Genomic DNA, 19,520 nt, shown 5'->3' with positions numbered 1-19,520 from the left:
ATTAATATTATGAACCCCCTTAAAATGATGCACTTAGAAGGGCATGTCACTTTTGTAATATTCTTGCATAAAATGCATAAACTAATTCCAATCAAGAGAAAATATTAAATAAGCACAAACTGAGGAACATTCTGGAAAATAACTGATGGGCTCTCTTTGAAAGTATCAATCAAGATCATGAAAGACAAGAAAAGACTGAGGCACTGTAACATAAACTAAATTCTAATTGGGATACCGGAACAGAAAATTTTTTCAACATTAATAGAAAAATCGTTGAAATTCAATTAAGGTTTACAGTTTAAATAAGAGTATCAAACCAATGTTAACTTCCTGATTTTAACAATGGTAATATGGTTATATAAAAAGTTAATATTAGGGAAACCTAGGTGAAGGGTATACAGGAATTCTGTACTGTTTTTTGCAACTTTTCTGTAGAGTCTAAAATTCTTTCCAAATAAAAAGGTCTTTTATTTTTAATAATCACTAAGTGTTAATACTGGAATCAAAACAGAAAGTAGTTCTTCCTTGAAGAGGTTTTCTGTCCCCCCCACACACAAACACATCACACATGTAAGTAATAATGGTCATTCCATTAATGAGGGATATTTGTTCCACTAATATCAAAATTACTCTTCTATTTTTGTGCCTTTCTATATTTACAAGAACCTTTTCGTTTATTGTGCACTTACAGTCATCTTTCTGAAAATATTTAAATTTTAAATGGCAATTAAAGCTCCACAACAATGAAAGTCGATGGGTGACAACATTAACAACTAAAGACTGAGTTCACTCAAACACAGGCCATAACAACTACATTACCTGGATAGTGATTGTAAGATGCTGCTCAGTTTCAAGATGTTACAATGTAAAACAACAACAACAAAAAACAACAACTTAGAATTGATTAAATGTGACACAATTAGTTAAACACTGCTACAAGAATGCTGTGGCCTTGAATATTCCATTACTATAACAATCCTGAGACTCAAATTTTAACTATTATGGTTTATAACTTCTCAACAATATATTTATATGTTGTTTTAATAGATATGTAAAACAATTTAAGAATTGGAAAAACATGAAGACATATTTTTTAACAAATTTACAAAATATACACCTGTGTCATATTTACTTTAACACTGCATGTCCAGGTTACACATATGTAACAGAGAAAGGGCTGTAAAAGGGAGAAGACAAGGCTTTTCCATTTCTTCAGAAGGATTTCTTAAAAGGGAGTCACTCTTATCTCCTTGCTCCCCCAAAGAAAGAATGATACATGTCTTCAAAAATTAGAAAACAAGACACTCAGTGATATATATGGATTTGAATACAGACAAAAGAGAGAGAAATCTAAATTAAAAACCACTACCTCTTGGAAGAAAAACTACTGAAAGTAAGAAAAAAACTAGAAAATTATCTTAAGTGACTATTTTTCAAACTTTTCTCCATGGCCTAGTGAAAAGGTAGAATTTCATTGAGGTCTTGTTTCTCTAAGTAATTTTTATGTACATTTTACATCCTATTTTACAACTATGTATGTTTATGCATAGAATTATTTGTAGAGCTCCTTTCAAGTTAAACTATTTGAATTCTGAAACCTTTGAGGAAAATGGATTCTTTGGGATGATGTATCACATTTATCTTATGGTTTCTCATATATTCTCACATATACCATGTGCACTACTCTTCCAGGGTTATATAGCCCTCAGTTGGAAAAGCTATTAAAAAAAGAAAATTTCAGAAATAAATATTCTTGAAAAATATTGAATGGCACAGAAAAATGGTCACTATGTAATATTAAGTGAAAAGCACTACGAAAGCGATATGGCTTACTTCTGTTTTCAAGGATGGCAGAAGATGCAACAGAGAGTTTCCTACTGCAATAATTCTTTTAAAAAGTTGGATTAACTGAAAAAAAAAAAAAAGACATCTGAGAGTCATAGAAGCAAAAAAGGACTAAGTGAACTAAGAGCTGTTCAGAAGAGAGCAGCTTTCTTGCTGTTTGCTCACCTGGGAGCATTTGCTGACTATGTAAGGGTTCAAGACTGAGCTCAACTGAAAAAGGAGTAACAACATTTACAGAAAATTAAATCAGCAAAACTTCTGAAGGTTGTGTGGGGTTGATGCAAAACTCTCATAATGACAGAAGTCCTAAACATGCAGTGGCTATTCTCCCACGTGGTTTTATTTTCTGAATCCAGAGTCTGTGTGGGAAGCCATGATTTCTAAAATGGATAACACCATCTTCTGTAGTCTTTAGAGTATTTCCTGCTTGAGGAAGGAATCTGCCTAAAATTACAAATCTCAGCCTCAACACATTTGCCAAAATTTGGAAGCAGTATGAAGCCAGCTGGAAAACCAAGGTCAGAGCAGAAAAAATTCTGACTGAATCTTCACCAGTCTTTCGGTGAGACTCGGACCTGCAGGCTCATGAGCAGAAACTGTGACCTACTCTCCCTGATGCACACAGGGCAGAGCTGGACTAGGCCCGACCCAGTTTCAATGTGGCTCGATTCCTGACAAGACTGAGGTGATCAGCCCCTTAATCCACATAGCTGAAGAGGAAAAGGTGTGACCTCTTTTAGGTAGAGTAATGCTGACCTCAGGTTCTAGAGCCCTTTATGTGTAATGTCGAGCGTATAATTTTAAAAAATTAGATACATCTCTTTCTCTCCGTTTCTCAAACAATTTATTTTAAATAATTTGGTACCAAGTAAGACGGAGTGAAGTAGGTATCTCCTTGGGAGTGAAACTGAAGGGAAATGAAGCAGAAGTATGTGAATGGTTGATAATTTTCCAAAATTCAGGGAGCTCAGAGAACACCAAGCAGGATAAACACCATCATACAGGGAAAAGGGTACTGGTCTCTAAATGAAACCTAAATTTTGTCAGTAATAAAATATCAATACCAGTAGACAGTAATAAGTTACATACAGAGTAATACCTAGATCAACCACTAAAAAACTTCACAAGGACGTATAATAACAAATTTATAGATAAATACTTAGCTGAATTTATTCATCAATGGAGCTGTCTGACCTTGAAGGTTTTAAATTGCAAGTTTAATTTCTTAAACAGATACAGGAATGCGCACATTTTCTATTTTGGGGGGGGGTTGGTTTTAATAAGGTGAGTTTTTCAAAGAATTTGTCCATTTCATTTTAAGTTGTCAAAGACTTAAAGTTGCCCAGAACATTATCTTTCTACCATTTTAGTATCTTTAGGGTACACAGTGATTAACTCCTTTTAAAAAATTTCTATCAGTAATTTTTTTTTTCTGATAATTCTTGTTCAAAGTCAATTACCTTTACTGATCTTTTCAAGAACCAGTTTTTGGCTTTGTTGAGTGTTTCAATGTTCTCCAGATGTCAGGGTGTCAGTTTGCCCTCTGAGAGCTCAATTATCTAATATGTTCCAAAGTTGTTGCTTTTTAATTTGTTCAACTTTTGCTTCTGTGAAAAAAGAAGCGGGAACCAGAAGTCCTCAGTTTACAATGTAACTGTCTTACATATTTTCAGTACATACATTGAGCACCAAATCAGATGATGATTTAATTTTTGATTCAAGTCAAAACATAATTTTAAAAAACTCAAGAGGAAAAGGATAACACATTATATTTGTCCCTATTTTAATGCATTGTTTTTGTTTCTTCTTTATGTTCCAAGTCTCCCATAATCACTTCCTTCGTATATGAAGTTTTTTCAGTCATTCTTTTTGAGTAGATCTGCTGGCAACAAAGTCTCTTAGTTTTCGTCCCATTGAGAATATCATAACTTTGAACAGGATTTGAACAATATTTTCACTGGATGCAGAATTGTGAATTGACAGCTTTTCTTTCTTTCAGTAATTGAACAATATGCCACTCCCGTTTGGCTTCCACAAAAAAATCTGCTATCATTTGAATCTTTGCCCCCTCTATAGATATATATTCCATCCCTTTATAGTTGCTTTTGATGTGCTTCTCCCCTTCCCCCTTCATCTTCTAAAGTTAGATTCTGATATGCCTTAGTGTGGATTTCTTCAGGTTTATCTCTTAAGTGTTCGCTCAGCTTCCTGAAGCTGTAGGTTTATGCCCTTCACCAAGTTTGAGGATGCTTGGCCATTCTTTGAACATTTTTACAGCTCTACACTCTTCTCTCCTTCTGGGACTCCAACAAGAAGAAAATTTGATCTTCTGTTAACTGTCCCACAGTCTTGGAGTCTGTGTTGATTTCTTTACCATCTTCTTTCTCTCTGTTGTTCAATTAGCTAATTTCTATTGATCTGTCTTCAAGTTGATCCTTTTCTTTGTAATTACCATCTACCATTGAGACCATTCGGTGAACTTTTATTTCAGCTACTGAACTTGATCTATAATTTCAATCTAGTTCATTTTTATATCTCCTATTCTTTGGCCAAGATTTTCCATTTTTTTCAAGAATGACTAATTGCTTACAGAAACATTTTTATGATGACTAATCTAAAATCCTCATCAGATAATTTTAACATCTAAAAGTGTTTGGTATATGTTGACTGCCTTTCTGCATTCACATTGTGATTTTCCTGGGTTTTGGTATAAGTAATTTTTGAGTTTGCATATATGATTAAACTCTGAATCCTATTTAAATCTCCTATTTTAGCAGTCTCCCCCATTTGGGTTTCTTAGTTGTGGTTCCAATAATTTCATTTTCAAAGCCCTTACAGCATTATTCTGGTCTGCTTTGTTTGTGTGCTACCTACAGGCCATTGTGAAAACCTGGGCAGTATTCCATGCAGAAGTTCTCAAACCTTCTGTCATGTTAATTCTGGTCAGTGTAATGTGAGAGCCCCTTTGGTGTCTTTCCAGGACTTTAATATAAGTTTACATAGTCCCTCTCTTCAGCTCCCTCCTCTCTGAAGTCCTCCCCCACAGTACTCTCTGTTAGTAAAGAGGAAAATATTGCCTCTCACTGCCTTTAGACATCCAAGCTCACCACTTGACACCTCCCGTGACACCACCCTACTGGGAAAAGGGGGCACTGTTTGTTACCCACTAGGGCACATTACGGTTTCCCTTTCAGCCTTCAAACATGAGGGGTGGCACAGTTTTTACCCCACGGCATGTGGCTGGGGCAGGGGCAGGTACTGTTAAAAAGTTCTGTTGGATTGCCCTTTTCTCTGTCTTTTGCCTTCTTGTCTGTGCCTTGCCATTTCTGGATTGTGAACTTCTCCAGAGCCCAATCTAGGCTATACAGAAAACCAAACAGACAACCCAGAGAAATCACCAGTCTTATTCCTCAATTTTGAGGCCCCAGGCAGTCTGCCCTCTTCTACCCTTTGGTTTTCTTATGTTTACGAGTTTTCACCTGTACTTGGTAGGAAGGAAGGGAGAAATGAGTCTTATCTAGAACTAGAGACCCTTATCTTAGCATTAAAGAAACTGTTAATAATCTTAAGTACAGGTTTTCAGCACATAAAGAAATATTTCCTTTTTGGTTTTAAGAAATGAATATAACTGATAGCAAAACCCTTTAAGACTACTACAAGAAAGGAAGTTAAAATTAATATTCCTTTTAAATACAAATGCCAAAAGTTTAAATATCACCAGACTGAATCCAGAAAGTGGGATTTATTTCAAGAGAGCAAGGCTAAGTTTAATGACTATAAATGAATCAATCCTAGTATTATATTTGTTTTAGTCAGCTTTCTGTTACTGTGACTAAAATACATGACAAGAACAACTCTGAGGCAGAAAAGTTCATTTTGGTTCACAGTCTCACTCCACAGATGGCCAACTTCACTGCCCTGGGCCTAAGGTGAAGCAGCACATCAAAGCCAAAGGCATGGGGAGAAGTGCCCCTCAGCTCATGGCAACCAGGAAGGCGGGAGGGAGAGAGGGGGAGGGAAATGGGGGGGTTATGTCTCTCAGAGAAGATGACCTTTCCAGGGCACATTCCCCGTGACCCACCTCTTCCAGCCATACGGGGCCTGTCCACAGTCACCACCCCGTTACTCAAACCAGGATGGACTGATTGGGTTAGGGCGCTCACAATCCAATCATTTTACCTTTGAACATTACTGCATTAACACAGGAGCTTATGGGGGACGCCTCATAACAAACCATAATGTTTCTTAATGGTGAAGAACTGAATACGTACTTTATAAGGTAAGGATGTTTGCTATCATTACTTGTATGAAACATTATTGGAGGTTTTAGCTAGTGTATAAACAAGGAAAATGAAAAAATAAAAAGAGGGTATGAATTGGAAGAAATAAAATTATCTCTATTTGCAGTGAAAAAATCTTGTATATAGAAAATTATAATTCACTAGCAAACTATCAGAACTAATAAAAACATTCAAAAAGAATGCAGAATATAAGATCAATAAAGAAAAATTAACAGTATTTTTACACACTAACAATGAAGAATCAGAAAAGGAAATTTTAAAAATTCATTTACAATAGCAAAGAGAATACAATATTTAGCAATAAATTTAACAAATGAAGTGCAAGACTTGTATATTGAAAAACATTATTCAAAGAAATTAAGACCTAAATAAACAGAAAGACATTTTATGTTTATGGAATTTTTTTCCCACCCCCAGTATTGGGGACTGAACCTACAAAGTTATATCTCTAGCCCTTTTTATTTTTTTAAATTTGAAACTAAGTTGCCCAGGCTGGTCTCAAACTTATGATCCTCCTGCTTCAGTCTTCCAAGTTGCTGGAACTGCATGTGTGCAGCACTGGGTCCGACCTGTTCATAGATTTAATAGTTCAAGATGGCACTACTTCCTAAATAATCTACAGAGGTGCGGGCTCAGTGGTACATGCCTGTAATCTCAGTGACTTAGGAGGTTAAGGCAGGAAGCTAAGGCAGGAGGATAGCAAGTTCAAAGTCGGCCTCTGCAATTTAGTGAGACCCTAAGCAACTTAGCAAAATCCCTTCTCAAAACAAAATAAATTAAAAGGGCTGGGGATGTGACTTATTGGTTAAGTGTCCCTGGGTTCATTCAATTCTTGATACCAAAAACAACAAAACAAACAAAAAACTAGATTCAATGTAAACCTTATCAAAATCAAGGTTGCTGTGGATGTGCATGTGAGCTTCAGCCACATTCCAGGCCTAAGTGTGGGAAAAGCCTAATTTCCAGAGTTAAACTACAAATCAATACTGAGCAGAGGAAGAGGCAAAGCCTCTACAACAATGCCAGATAACAAATGAAATATAAAGGCTCTTTCTTAGAAATAAAATAAGATTACAGGTTCCAATTCCATCAGAGTCACAGAACACACAGGTTGCAGTCCAATAAAAGAACATGAGAGATACTGAAGAGTAAAAATGACAGGAAAACACAGAGCAGACTTTGACATATCTCTAATTACTACTTCATTTCAGACTAATGGTAAAAATTATTCTTCAGCTAGTTGATAACATCAGCCTGCCTGTGCTGGGTTAGTACCAAGATCTGCGGCCAAGCAAGTAGTTCTAATAAAATTGATTTTCCTTTTTGGCAACCAATAGGCCAGTCAATGATAATGTTGTTTAACAAAGATTGAGTCATGAGGGAGATGGACCTTTCTTTCCATTTATTACATTTGTATTGTCTATATTTGAAAAGCATTTTTCAGTAACAAAACGAAAGAAGACATTATAAGGAGAAAGCTACTCTGAGAGCTCATCTCCAGAAGCCCTGTGACTTGAAGCATGTTATCAACTCAAACTGACAAAGCCAAAAGCATTCCCATTAACCCAAGTTAGATAGTCTAGATTATGACTGTCACTAACAAAGGAAAACCAAGGCTGCCAAAACACAAAATGGTCATGTAAGTGCAAAGTGGGGCAGAGAAAACAGCGCGCTCACATTGGCCTACCCACCCATCCTAAAATCCCACATGGAACTTTTCCTCTGCATTAAAGTCGATGTTCAGTAAAGAGTATTCTATAAAGCCATAGACAGAAGGTATATTTTGGATTGTTTGCCTTACACTATCCAAACAAACAGAACACAAGAAATTGGAAAGGCCAAAACCTCTGGCAGTGCCTAGTGGGGTCATTTTCAACTACAATATCCCCAAACAATTTAAGTCAAATAAAAGACATGAATACATCAACAGATTTTGATTTTGCTTTTTGTTTGTTTTAACTTAGTAGAAAGGGTGGTTCAGGAAAGCAGAGGTTGGTTAGATGACTTCAAATGTTTGTACACAAAAATAATGCAGCAAAAATAGTAGGAAATATTCTGAATGAGTAGTGAAGAACTCTGCTCCACCAAATATGAAAACATTATGAAGCTATTATCCTTAAAGGAGTATGGCACAATTACATGAACAGAAAAACAGAGACTGGAAGAACAAGGCCAGTAACAGGCTGACACACATGGAGGAATTGAGACTATGATAAAGATGACATTTCAAATCATCAGAGGAAAAAAATACTGATTATTCAATGAACATTACTGGAACAATGACTTGTTTTCTGAACAAAAATGAAGTTGACATTATCTGGATAAAAATAAAATTCCTATTACATACCAAGATCCAAAGTAATTCTAGATGGATCAAAGAAACCATGAAATGATGAAAGTAATAGAAGAAAACATGGAGAGGTTTTAACATATCACAAAGTACTCATTTCTTTAATATATAAAAGGTTCCTGTAAATTAAGAAAAACACCATCAATCTGAAGTAAACTAGGCAAAAAACATAAGATGGGTCATAAAAATAAAACAAATGAATACATGAGAAGATGGTCAGTATTTCATAATAAAAGAAACGCAAATTTTCAATGGTGCATTTTTTGGTCATCCAATGAATAGGCAGAGAATGAAAAGTATTATGACAAAATTATTTTAGTAAGAATGGAAAAATAAGAATTCTATCATACATTACAGGTGAAAGCATAAATGGTATTAGTTAACTGAATTGTGATAATCTGTAATAAAAGAATATTATACAGCCTTTAAAAAGATTAAGGCAGCACTATATGTACCAATATAGAGCAATCCAGGATAAACTGTTAAATAAACAAAGCAAGTTATAAAACACTATGTAGTCTGCTATCACACTGTTAGTGTATATGCTTGTACATATAACAAATCCTGACAGGATATGTAAATCTGATCATAGGTACTGCCTCTGGAGAAGAGAACTGGGTGTCTGGAAAACAATGTTGTATGAAAGAATTTTTTTTAAATTACAATCTTTTGTTGTACTTTTTGAGTCTTTCCCCCTTGTGAACATAATACTTATTTTTTTAAATTAATGAACTATGTATATTTCAAAGCAAGGTTATGCTTTGCTCTTATAAGACTATAGTTTGCCCTTATGACTCAAAGCTAGGGAACTGGCCCAAGAAAGAAGGCATAGAAATCTAAGTATTTCTTCTGATAAATAAAAAGGAAATCCCAATGGTTCTAATAGGTGCTTAGGTTCTTTCTGGTTCTCTTATTCTAATTTTCTAACACTTTGTCAATATCTTTATTAGCTCATATTACTTTATTCAGCATTTAATTACTAAACACTTGCTAAATGTCAGCTATTGTGGTAGGCCTTGATGATACAGCCACACTCTGGAGTCTGTATCTGGTGGTGTTAAGGAAATGGACAAGACATGTAAACAGCAAAATAAAACAGTGACAGCATCAGGATGACTCCCTGATGAGCTTAAGAACAAGAAGCAGTGATGACAGTGGGGTATCTAACCGATTAGAATGAAAGAAGGCTTCCTGAAGGAAATGGTGTGCATGCTGAAGCCCAGAAGGAGAAAAAGGACAGAGAACATCGCACTTGCAAAGGCCAAGAGTAGCAGTGTGTTGTGCTGGTGGTAAACCAGGAGTGGAACACAGCAGCCAAGTGCTCAGAAACAAGAGTGGAGGCAGCTAAGGCCAGATCATGAGGGTCCTCATGAGCAAATCCTATTTAGATTTAATCTTAGAAAAATAAAAGTAAAGAAGAGAATGTTTGCAAATTTGCATTTTAAAAAGTCCCTCTAAATAAAACGCGGGGAACACGTTGTAGGACCAGGATTAGAATCAGGATATAGTTCAGAGGTGCTGAAGTAATCTTAGAAGACTGGATTGGTATACTGTCAGTGGTGAACCGGAGGGAGAAGGGGGTGGGGACTAAGCTTACTGAGGAGGCGGAACCGAAGGACCTAAGCCGGTGCAGAGATGAGGGAAGAGTGAGGATGACTCCTGGCAAACCGGCTGGATGACTGACTGCGAGTCAGGAGGGGCAGGAAGGAAGGGCGGGCAACTGCTGAGTAGAGAGGGAAGGGTCAGGGTTCAGGACTGTGAATCTGAAGTGCCTGAGAGACATCAGAGAAGATGTGCATCTGGCTGAGATCTGGGTTGGTGATAAAGATGCCTTCTATTTCCTCTGTGAAACTGGAGATATTCTGAAAATAAGACAAACTGCCAAGACTTGCCAGTCGGAATGACAGACACTGTGATTTATGGTAACTAGGGGTTGTGTGAATTTGTTTTCTAGCTTTGCCTAGAACCCAGGTGTAGATGTGAAGAAGGCAAGCAACTGTATTAATCAGAATTGAGTTCTGCTAGGTGATTATGACAAATGAAAAACGGATTAAGGACAACAGCAAGGAAACTGTGGGTAAAACTGAACTGAAATGGGAGAAGGGGAATGCTATGGTTTGGATGTGGTTTTTCCCAAGGTTTCACGTGGAAGCTTGGTCTCCAATGTGGGATGTTAAGAGGTGAGGCACCCTTAAAGAGGTAAAGCCTAGTGGGAAATAATTAGGTTATTGAGACTGCTGCCCTCAGAAGAAATTGATGTTATTCTTGTGGGACCCTGGTTAGTTCTGTTGAGAGGGCTGTTATAAAGGAGTGACCCTGCCCACTGAGTTACTCTCTTAGCTTCCTGTCTTGCCATGTGACTCCTGCCTCACATATACTCCTGCCATGATGCTATCCACCATGATGTGAGGTGGTCAGGGGTCCCTCAACAAAGCTGGTTCCATGCTATTTGGACTTTCAACTTCCAAAGCTGTGAGCTAAATACATTTCCCTTTTTTCTTTTTTTAAATAAGCCTTGGGTATTTTGTCATAGCAATGGAAAAAGGACTAATAGTGCATCAGTCAAGGGACAGGACAAATCCATAGGTCAAATAAGAGATTCAGAGTGGAATGAATGGGAAGAATAGTTAGAACTGAAAATTTCAGAACTAGTAAGATCCAGAGCAGGCACACAAGGCCTGGGAGACTAAAATGGAATGGAGATATATATATATATATATATATATATATATATATGTCAATGAATACTGTGTAAAACATTTAATACTAAACATACTAAAATGAAAAAACCAAACTTCTGGAATAAAACAAGAATGCCTTTCCCCACCCCCCAGTTCTACTCAACCATAGTACTGGCAGGTCTATCCAGACCAATTAGGCAGGAAAACAAAACAAAAGGAATCCAGATCAGTTACTGGGATCACTAATACCAAAGACACAGAAAGTAAGTATTTACACAATGTGGAAAAATTGGAACACTAATGTATTACTGGTGGGAACAGAAAATGGTACAGCGGCTTGGGGAACAGTATGGCAAGTCCTCAAAAAAATTAAACAGAATCATTGTATGACATGGCAATTCTACTTCTGTGCATATACGGTGAAAGCAAGGACTTGAACCAACATTTGTACACCCACATTCACAGCAGCCATTGTTCACATTAGCAAAAGGTGAATGCAAAATTGTCCATTGATGGCTATTTCAGTAAACAAAATATGGAAACTACAACCAACAGAACATTATTTAACTTTAAAAGGAAGAAAAGTCTAAAACATGCTACATTGATAACCCCTGAAGATGTTAAGTGAACAATGCTAGTCAAGATGGGACAATTATCTTTTATGAGTCCACTTATATAAAGCACCCAGAGTAGTCCAAATCCAGAAAGCTACAAAGTAGCGTGGTGATTTGCGGGGGGCTGAGGGAAAGGGGCCTGGGGAGTTTGCATTTAGAGTGTCAGCTGGCAAAGAAGCAAATGTTCTAGAGATGAATGATGGTGATGTCTACACCCAATGTGAATGTACCTAATGTTACTGAACTGTACACTCAAAAATGATTAAAATGGTAAATCTTACATATATTTTGTTATAATAAAGAAACAAAGGAAAACATGGGGTATACCTTAACAATCTTGGATGTGGTGATGATTTCTAAGGTATGACACCATAAACTCAAGAAAAAAAGCTGATAAATTAGATTTTATCAAAATTAAAAACTTGTATATTCCTGGACGCTATCAAGAAAATGAAGAGAAAACGTAGAGAAAATATCTGTAAATCATATCTGACAAGAATCTAATATCTAGAGTATATCAAGAACTCCTAAAACGCAACAACAAAGACAAATGAGTCACTTTAAAAATGAGCAAAAATTGGAATATACATTTATCCAAAGAAAATATATAAATGGTACATGAAAACACAACATTGTTCATCATTAAGGAAACGAAATTCAAAATCATACCACGATGAGTTACAACTTCATGCCCACCTGGATGGCTGTTTAAAAGGGAAATAACAAGTTTTTTTTTTGGGTGCTGGGGATCGAACCTAGGGCCTTCTGCTTGCAAGGCAAGCACTCTACCAACTGAGCTATCTCCCCAGCCCCGGGAAATAACAAGTTGTGGTGAGGATATAGTGAACTTGAAAGCATCGTACATTGCTGGTGGGAATGTAAAATGGTATAGCTCCTACAGAAAACACTTGCAAGGTTCTTAAAAAAGTTAAACATCAAATTAACTCATGACCCGTAATTAACTAGGTAAATAACCAAAAGAACTAAACATGGGTGCTAAAACAAACAAAATATAGAAATATTTACAGTAGCACTACTCACAATTGTGAAAAGGTGGAAATGACCTAATAGCCCATCAGCTGATAAATGGATAAACAAAATGGGTGATATCCATACAATTGATAGTATTGTTACATGCTACAACATTGAAAATACTATGCTAGAGAGATCCAGATAGGGTATTTCATGACCACATAGTTCATGATTCCATCTACATGAAATAACTGGAATAGGCAAATCCATAGAAAAAGAAAGCAGATTAGGGGTTGCCAAGGTCTGGGACCTGGAGAAAATAGGTGACAGCTTAGGAAGAGGGATTCCTTCTGCAGGGAGGGCGATGTTATGGAACTGAACAGCAGTGATGCTGTGTAACATTGTGATACACAGTAAGTGCCACTGTACTGCAGGCTTTAAAAAGTTCATCTCCTAATTTTGTTGTGAATTTTATTTCAACTTTAAAAGAAAGGTCCTTCTTTATCACTCTTACCTGACAATTAATGTCAGCTTTACAGTGTAGTAAGACTGTGACTAATTCCTTATGTCCTCGATCACATGCCCAATGGAGTAGAGCTCTGCCCTAAAAACACAGAAAGACAAATGAATTAATCCAGTTTTGGGGCCATATAAAACATATAATAGTTTAAGAAAGATAAATAAATTTGTAAGCTATAGGTTAATTATTTGAAGAATGATTGATGCAAAAATGCACTATGACAAAAGCAATAGGTAATCAACTGGAATCTCTCAGTTCTGCTTCTGGATCCATACACATCAGTCTGGTGATTTTTTTCAACCTAATCAGTTTCCTCACCTATAGAATGTAAATAAGAATAATAATAATGATTATATCAAGAATATTTGTTCAATGAATGAACTGCAAAGAAAATGCTTTATAAATTTTCAGGTTTTTAATTAATATGGTTTTATTAAATTATTACATTCATTTCTTCTGGTGAAAGAAATCTGATGAATAAAAAAATGGGTACTTAAACCTAGGTAGAAATTATAATCTAAATGTACCATATGTAAATTTCCATTAGTTTAGTCTTTAAAAAGTAAGATTAATCACTGCCCCTTAAAATTGCAAATGTATACTCTGAAATATTTGAAAAACCCTGGTACAGTCTACAAGTGTCTATCATCAATGGTTGCCTGAGAAAGGCAATTTAAAACAGAATAACTACAAACCACTAAATATGACATTAATTTTAACCCACAGGCTCACAGCTACTATTAATGTGTTACTTCTATATTCTGTCAGAAAATCTTACTCCACCTGATGAAGAAGCTACTAGGCTCAAAGGATAAACAAAACCCCTAGAGCCAGGGCTCTTCTGAAGAGTGATGTACGACCTGACTACTTTTTGAGGGTGATGATGATGCTTGCATTTATAAAGAATGGACAGTTCTTTCACATGAAGTTGAGATCCCCACTTCATGTCATTGTAGGAAAGATTTAAATAGATATTGCTGGGATGATCATGGCATTAAAGTACCTCGAGAAGGTGTTTTTAAACCAGCCTCTGCTCTTCCTATCATTCAGACACCCTTCATACACCTATTAGTTCAACCAATTAAACCAGAAACTATTGTTGAAACAAAAAAACAGCATAGGACAACTTCCTCTTTACAAATGGGCCTTTTTTTTCCCCTTTTATTTTCTTGGGTTGCTTTTATTTACCTGTAAATATCTGTTTTCCATTAGGCTAAAAGGGAGGGAAATAAAAATTTTTGAAAATATTTAAAAAACAAAATATGGGCAAATCATTCACAATTTGTTGTAGTAGCAAAAGATTTTTTTTTAAAAGAAAAGAATTACAAAAAGCCCAGTGTGAAGAGAAAAAAAAAAAAAAGTACTGTTGAGTGCTAGAGCAACACTTCCTATGTTAAAATTTCTGTAGCTCCAATGTTTACTGACCTGCTGTTATTAGGACACTGATTTTAAAATTCTCCACAAGGCTAGATATTTTAATGAGACTGAACGAATACCAGTATATGAAACATTCTACAGTTAAATGTAAATGTTACACAGCTTCTGTATTAAAAGAACTGGATAAAATTTCAAAATCTATCATCATATAGTTCTAATCTTAAGTGTACATATTATGGCAATTAAGTTAAACTATTAATAAGAACTACTACATAATTAAGATGGTGTTTGAGATACTTATGTAGGATATGTATCAGAACTACCTAATAGTTGAGTAGGAAGAGTATTAATATATTTAGTACTTTTATCACAAGAAGTGCATACAATTTTTACTTCTCAACCAGGTTCTTCATTTTTCTTTTACGTTTGACTCAAAAGGGTTATATCAACTAATTCTAAAATATAAATCCTTAGCTGTTTGAATGGGAAAGCAGACAGCAACACATTTTACTGTTAATGGGAGTTATATTTTAAATTTGCCATATGTGGTGCCAAAAATTTACTTTAGGGAAACACCTATGACTGGACCTCAGCAGTGATTTCCACTTTGGATGTACTTTCCAGAAGGGTGACACACGTACAGCAATGTTTTAAGAGGATGAGGTGCTCTCAGACATCTATACCATGCTTTTTAACACATGTTTTGACCTATAATGCAATTAATTTTTGTAACACATTATTTTAATGGTACACTAATTAACCTTGAATTAGAATGAATTCTCTGACAATGACTTTCTGTACAAGTGCTGAAGATATCTACATTAAGGCATTAATGATTAATATTTTTGTAGCATTAAAAAGCTCAAAAATAAAAGTAAAATTAAACATACTGATAAATAAAAATAAAACAAACCAGGCTTTGGAATTTTTGCACCATGATGCTCTACATGTAAGTGAACAAAGATCAGCATAACCAAGTGTCCATACTCTTTATTTCTTGAAATTATAAAATTTCTGAAAACATGCTCTAATTTAATATTATTGTTCAAGTAATAAAATAACCAATAATTTACGGAGCTGCTATCCTCATAACTAATTTTGGCAAACTCAGGAAATAAATACTCATGGTTACTTTCTCTTTGTTAACCACGAGCACACCTAGGCCAATACAATGTAATGATTTAAAATACTTTGGGTTCAAGAGTCCATGAGCTCTTCTCCAGAGAACCATGGATTAGGCACGTGCACATTAAAGCTATATTTGCTTTAAGACTTTAGCTACATTTGAAATATTTTACCTAATTATACATAATTGTTTTACCTTTTTCTATGTGTAATATAATTACACATTTCAAAGTAAATATATTTTTACTACTGTCCCAAAACATGACATTTCTTTGTTCCTAGATTTTAAAACTCCTGTGGAAAAACATCCCAGAAATATTTAGAAGATGGCAGTCTATTAGGCCACCAAAAGACTACAGGTACTATTAGGAGAGCTCTGGATAAATTCTGGAATTCAAATACAGGAAAATCTGGGATGGGATCGGGGGAGAGTTCTCATCTATTAACCAATGGTGTTAATACTGTCCTACTTCAGACAGATGAATGACTCTAAAGTGCTTTGAAAGTGCAAAATAGCAAGTAACCTATTAAGTGGTATTACTTTCAAGCCTTCTGGAAAATACAGAGTGGGTCTTAATATTTTAAATGCTTCTTTGATATCCTTAATTACCTGTCCTTCAACCATGCAGAATTTTTTATATTAGATTTTTCTCCTGGATATTGCAAAATTAAATGAAAAGAGATTCTATTATAAAATGAATTTTCATGTTCCTATGGTATTTTGAGATCAGATATAAAGCATAAATATCGGATATACAGTAGATAAAAACATGGCAAAAGTGGCATATTTAAATTTCTGAGAGTTGCCATTTTATCAAAGACATATGGCAGGATACCTGTCTAATTAGCAATTGAACAGTGCCAATAGATTTATCTGAAATTTTCTCTGCAAAAAAATATGGGTTTCCATTTACAATTGTAGTAAGGACTGACTTCAGATGCCAATAACCTATAATGTCTGTGTCTTCTCTATCTTACCCTCTCTTCTATTCTTTGCTGTTGCTATTAATAGCAGTTGGCACTGTGAGAAGTCCCCCACCTTCAACAACCAGAAACTACAAATGCCTCCTATTTCCATGTCCCTCTCCACAGTCAAGTGCCAATGTTGCATAAAACATTAGGAGGAAGATTAGGAAAAAGCATAAGATCTGAAGATAAACCTGGCATAGAAGTAATTGATTGTGGAATAATTTATCAGCATTAAAAGGAAAACTAGGGGAGAGAAGTAAAGTTCAGTGGTTGAGACCTTGGATTTGATCTCCAGCACTGTATGTATGGATAAATAAATTAATGAATATACTGACAGACAACTATTTGATCTCTTTCACTGGTGATGTAGAATAAGGAGAACTGGTATTGCTAAACTGTCAGGGAAACTGAGATTTTTAAAAACTACTTCAAAAAATTCCTTCACAAGCATTCACTAAGCTATGTTAAGGAATAAGCAAGAAAGATGTTATTTTTGTCCTGATGAAAACTATTAATAACAATAAGGGGCAGTGAAAAAAGCCATATCCATTTTAATGGATAAATGAGTTGTGGCCTATTTACACATTACTTAGAAATAAAAAGGAAGTCAGTACTAATACGTAACAATATGGATGAATCTCAGAACCACTATGCTGAATGAAAGAAGCCTTACACAGAAGAACATATATGTATCATTCCATTTTCAGAAAGATGTATGTACAAAATTAACCTATGCTAATAGAACAGCGATTTCCTTTTTGGAATTATAAGAAAGGACTGGATGAGAAGGCACATGAGGGAACTTTATGGGGTTATAGGCAAGTTCTAGATCTTGACAGGAGCTTCAATTACATGTATGTGCATTTGTCAAAATTCACTGAGTGTGCACTTCAAATTTGTAGATTTCACTGTATATAATTTTAGAGGAAAAAATAAACTAATCCTGAATTCTAGTTAATAATATGCATACTGAAGCACCTCTGCACTCTAAAATGCATCAAACACCAACATGGATTGATGGATCTAGGTATCAATAAAGACAGTATAGTGAAATATTATGGTAGAATCTAGGTGGTAGGAATACAGATGTTCAATGAAAAATGTATGCTTAACATGTTTTCATAACCAATTGTTGGAGGAAACCAAACAAAAATTTGTACATCCATTTACACAGACTTATTACTCACAAAAGCCAAAAGTTGAAAGCACATCAAGTATCTACTGATGGATATTTGAATAAACAAAATGTAGTAAACACATAAAATAGACTATTCAGTTTTAAAAGGAAGAAAATTCTGACCCATGCTACCATGTGGATACAGTTTGAAAACATTAAGGGCAATAAACCAGTCAAAAAAGAACAAATATTGTGTGATTCCACTCAGATAAGGTTTGTAGAACTGTCAAATTCATAGAAATAGAAAGTACAGTGGTGGCTGCCAGAGGCTGGGGGAAGGGAGAAGGGAAAGTCAGTGTGTAATGTTTCAGTTGGGAAGATGAAGTTCTGGAGCTGGATGACGGTGACTGCTGCACAGCAAAGTCAAAGGGACCTACTGACACAGACAAGGATACTTACAAATGATTAAAATGGTAAATTTTGTCACATACATTTTACTACAATTTAGAAAACAAAAAATAAGTTGCCATAGCTCATGAAATTTAAACTACATTCACTGTCTTCTGATTTTGTAATAACGTGAGTTTCTGATGTAAAGTTTGACCATAGGCTCCATTTTTAAATGTTGTTGTCTGCCTCAATGCAAAGGAGCATAGACAGTTTGTAATGCATTTTTTAATCACTAGTACAAATAAACAAATATCCTTCAAATTAACACCTTAATTATATATGCAAAATAACATACACTGTAATGTAGAAAGTTACTTGAGGATAGATTTTTTTCTTCCTTTTTCATATCTTAAATAAAAGCAGAAATTTAACCTCGGTATACTAACCCTGACTCTTAAATCTTTTGCTTCTCTATAACTGAATATCGTGAGTTTCACAAGAGTTTGCAGCAGCTTCTCAAGTCAAAAATGTGCAAACTGTATTCTCAAGAGCTCCAGATTTAAAACAAAGCAAGAAGGGAAAGGGAGTCAAAAGAAAGGTGACCTCCTTCAAAATATTTAAAACAATCAACAGACACATGAAAAATAGCTAAAGATAACAATATGACTTCAAAAGATAGAAATGAAAGAATTTAACTAAAGAAGCAGCTCAGTCCGGAAAGGTGGTACACTGGAGAGGCTGAGGCAGGAGGATTCCAAGTTTGAGCCCAGCCTCTGCAGCCTGGTGAAATGCTGTATCAAAATTTTAAAAGGACTGGGGTTGTGGCTTGGTGGTAGAGTACCCCAGGGTTCAGTCCCCACTACTGCTGGAAAAAAAAAAAAAAAAAAAAAAAGGAAAAAGAATAAAGCTATCTCAATCAAAGGGGTGCATTCAATGGGAAACCAACGAACTGTGAATACTTTGCAGGGCCTTACGTTGCACCAGAATGTCATCAGTTTTGTTAAAATAACACATTGCTACATTTGTTCTAAAACAACTTAAAATCACCATAAAGGTTTAAAATACTATTTAAATATCATCAATAAGCATGTATTTAGTGCCTGTTATATATGACTAATCTGAGAAATAATGTGTGACAAGAATTATGCAGACATAATTTGTGCTTGCTGTTTGATAATATTCTACTCATCTTAAATATACTTTGAAAATTACTTATATCATCCCTTCCCCCTTTAATATTTTCTTGAAAGAATCATAAA

General features: G+C 35.3%; 1 protein-coding gene across 6 annotated transcripts in view; it reads right to left on the bottom strand.

The window, feature by feature from the left end:
• The window catches only part of ACBD6 (acyl-CoA binding domain containing 6), a 150,011-nt gene that overhangs the window by 64,881 nt on the left and 65,610 nt on the right, over nucleotides 1-19,520 (bottom strand). For 3 of the 6 annotated variants that reach the window (XR_013758011.1, XR_013758012.1, XR_013758013.1), the window contains 2 exons: nucleotides 13,278-13,367; nucleotides 3,306-3,452 (listed from right to left, as the gene is read on the bottom strand). Coding sequence is in view for 2 of the 6 variants with exons in the window: in XM_079105950.1 (XP_078962076.1) it covers nucleotides 13,278-13,367 (90 nt within the window). In the remaining 4 variants the exon portion in view is untranslated. The remainder of the gene's footprint in view (nucleotides 1-3,305; nucleotides 3,453-13,277; nucleotides 13,368-19,520) is intronic. The other 3 variants (XR_013758010.1, XM_079105950.1, XM_079105951.1) reach the window with 1 other exon arrangement.

Source organism: Sciurus vulgaris, assembly GCF_902686455.1.
Source record: "Sciurus vulgaris genome assembly, chromosome: 12".
In the NCBI taxonomy this organism is placed as follows: Eukaryota; Metazoa; Chordata; class Mammalia; order Rodentia; family Sciuridae; genus Sciurus; species Sciurus vulgaris.
The sequence above is the reverse complement of the archived record's forward strand: the minus strand, read 5'-3'. Positions and strand labels throughout refer to the sequence as shown.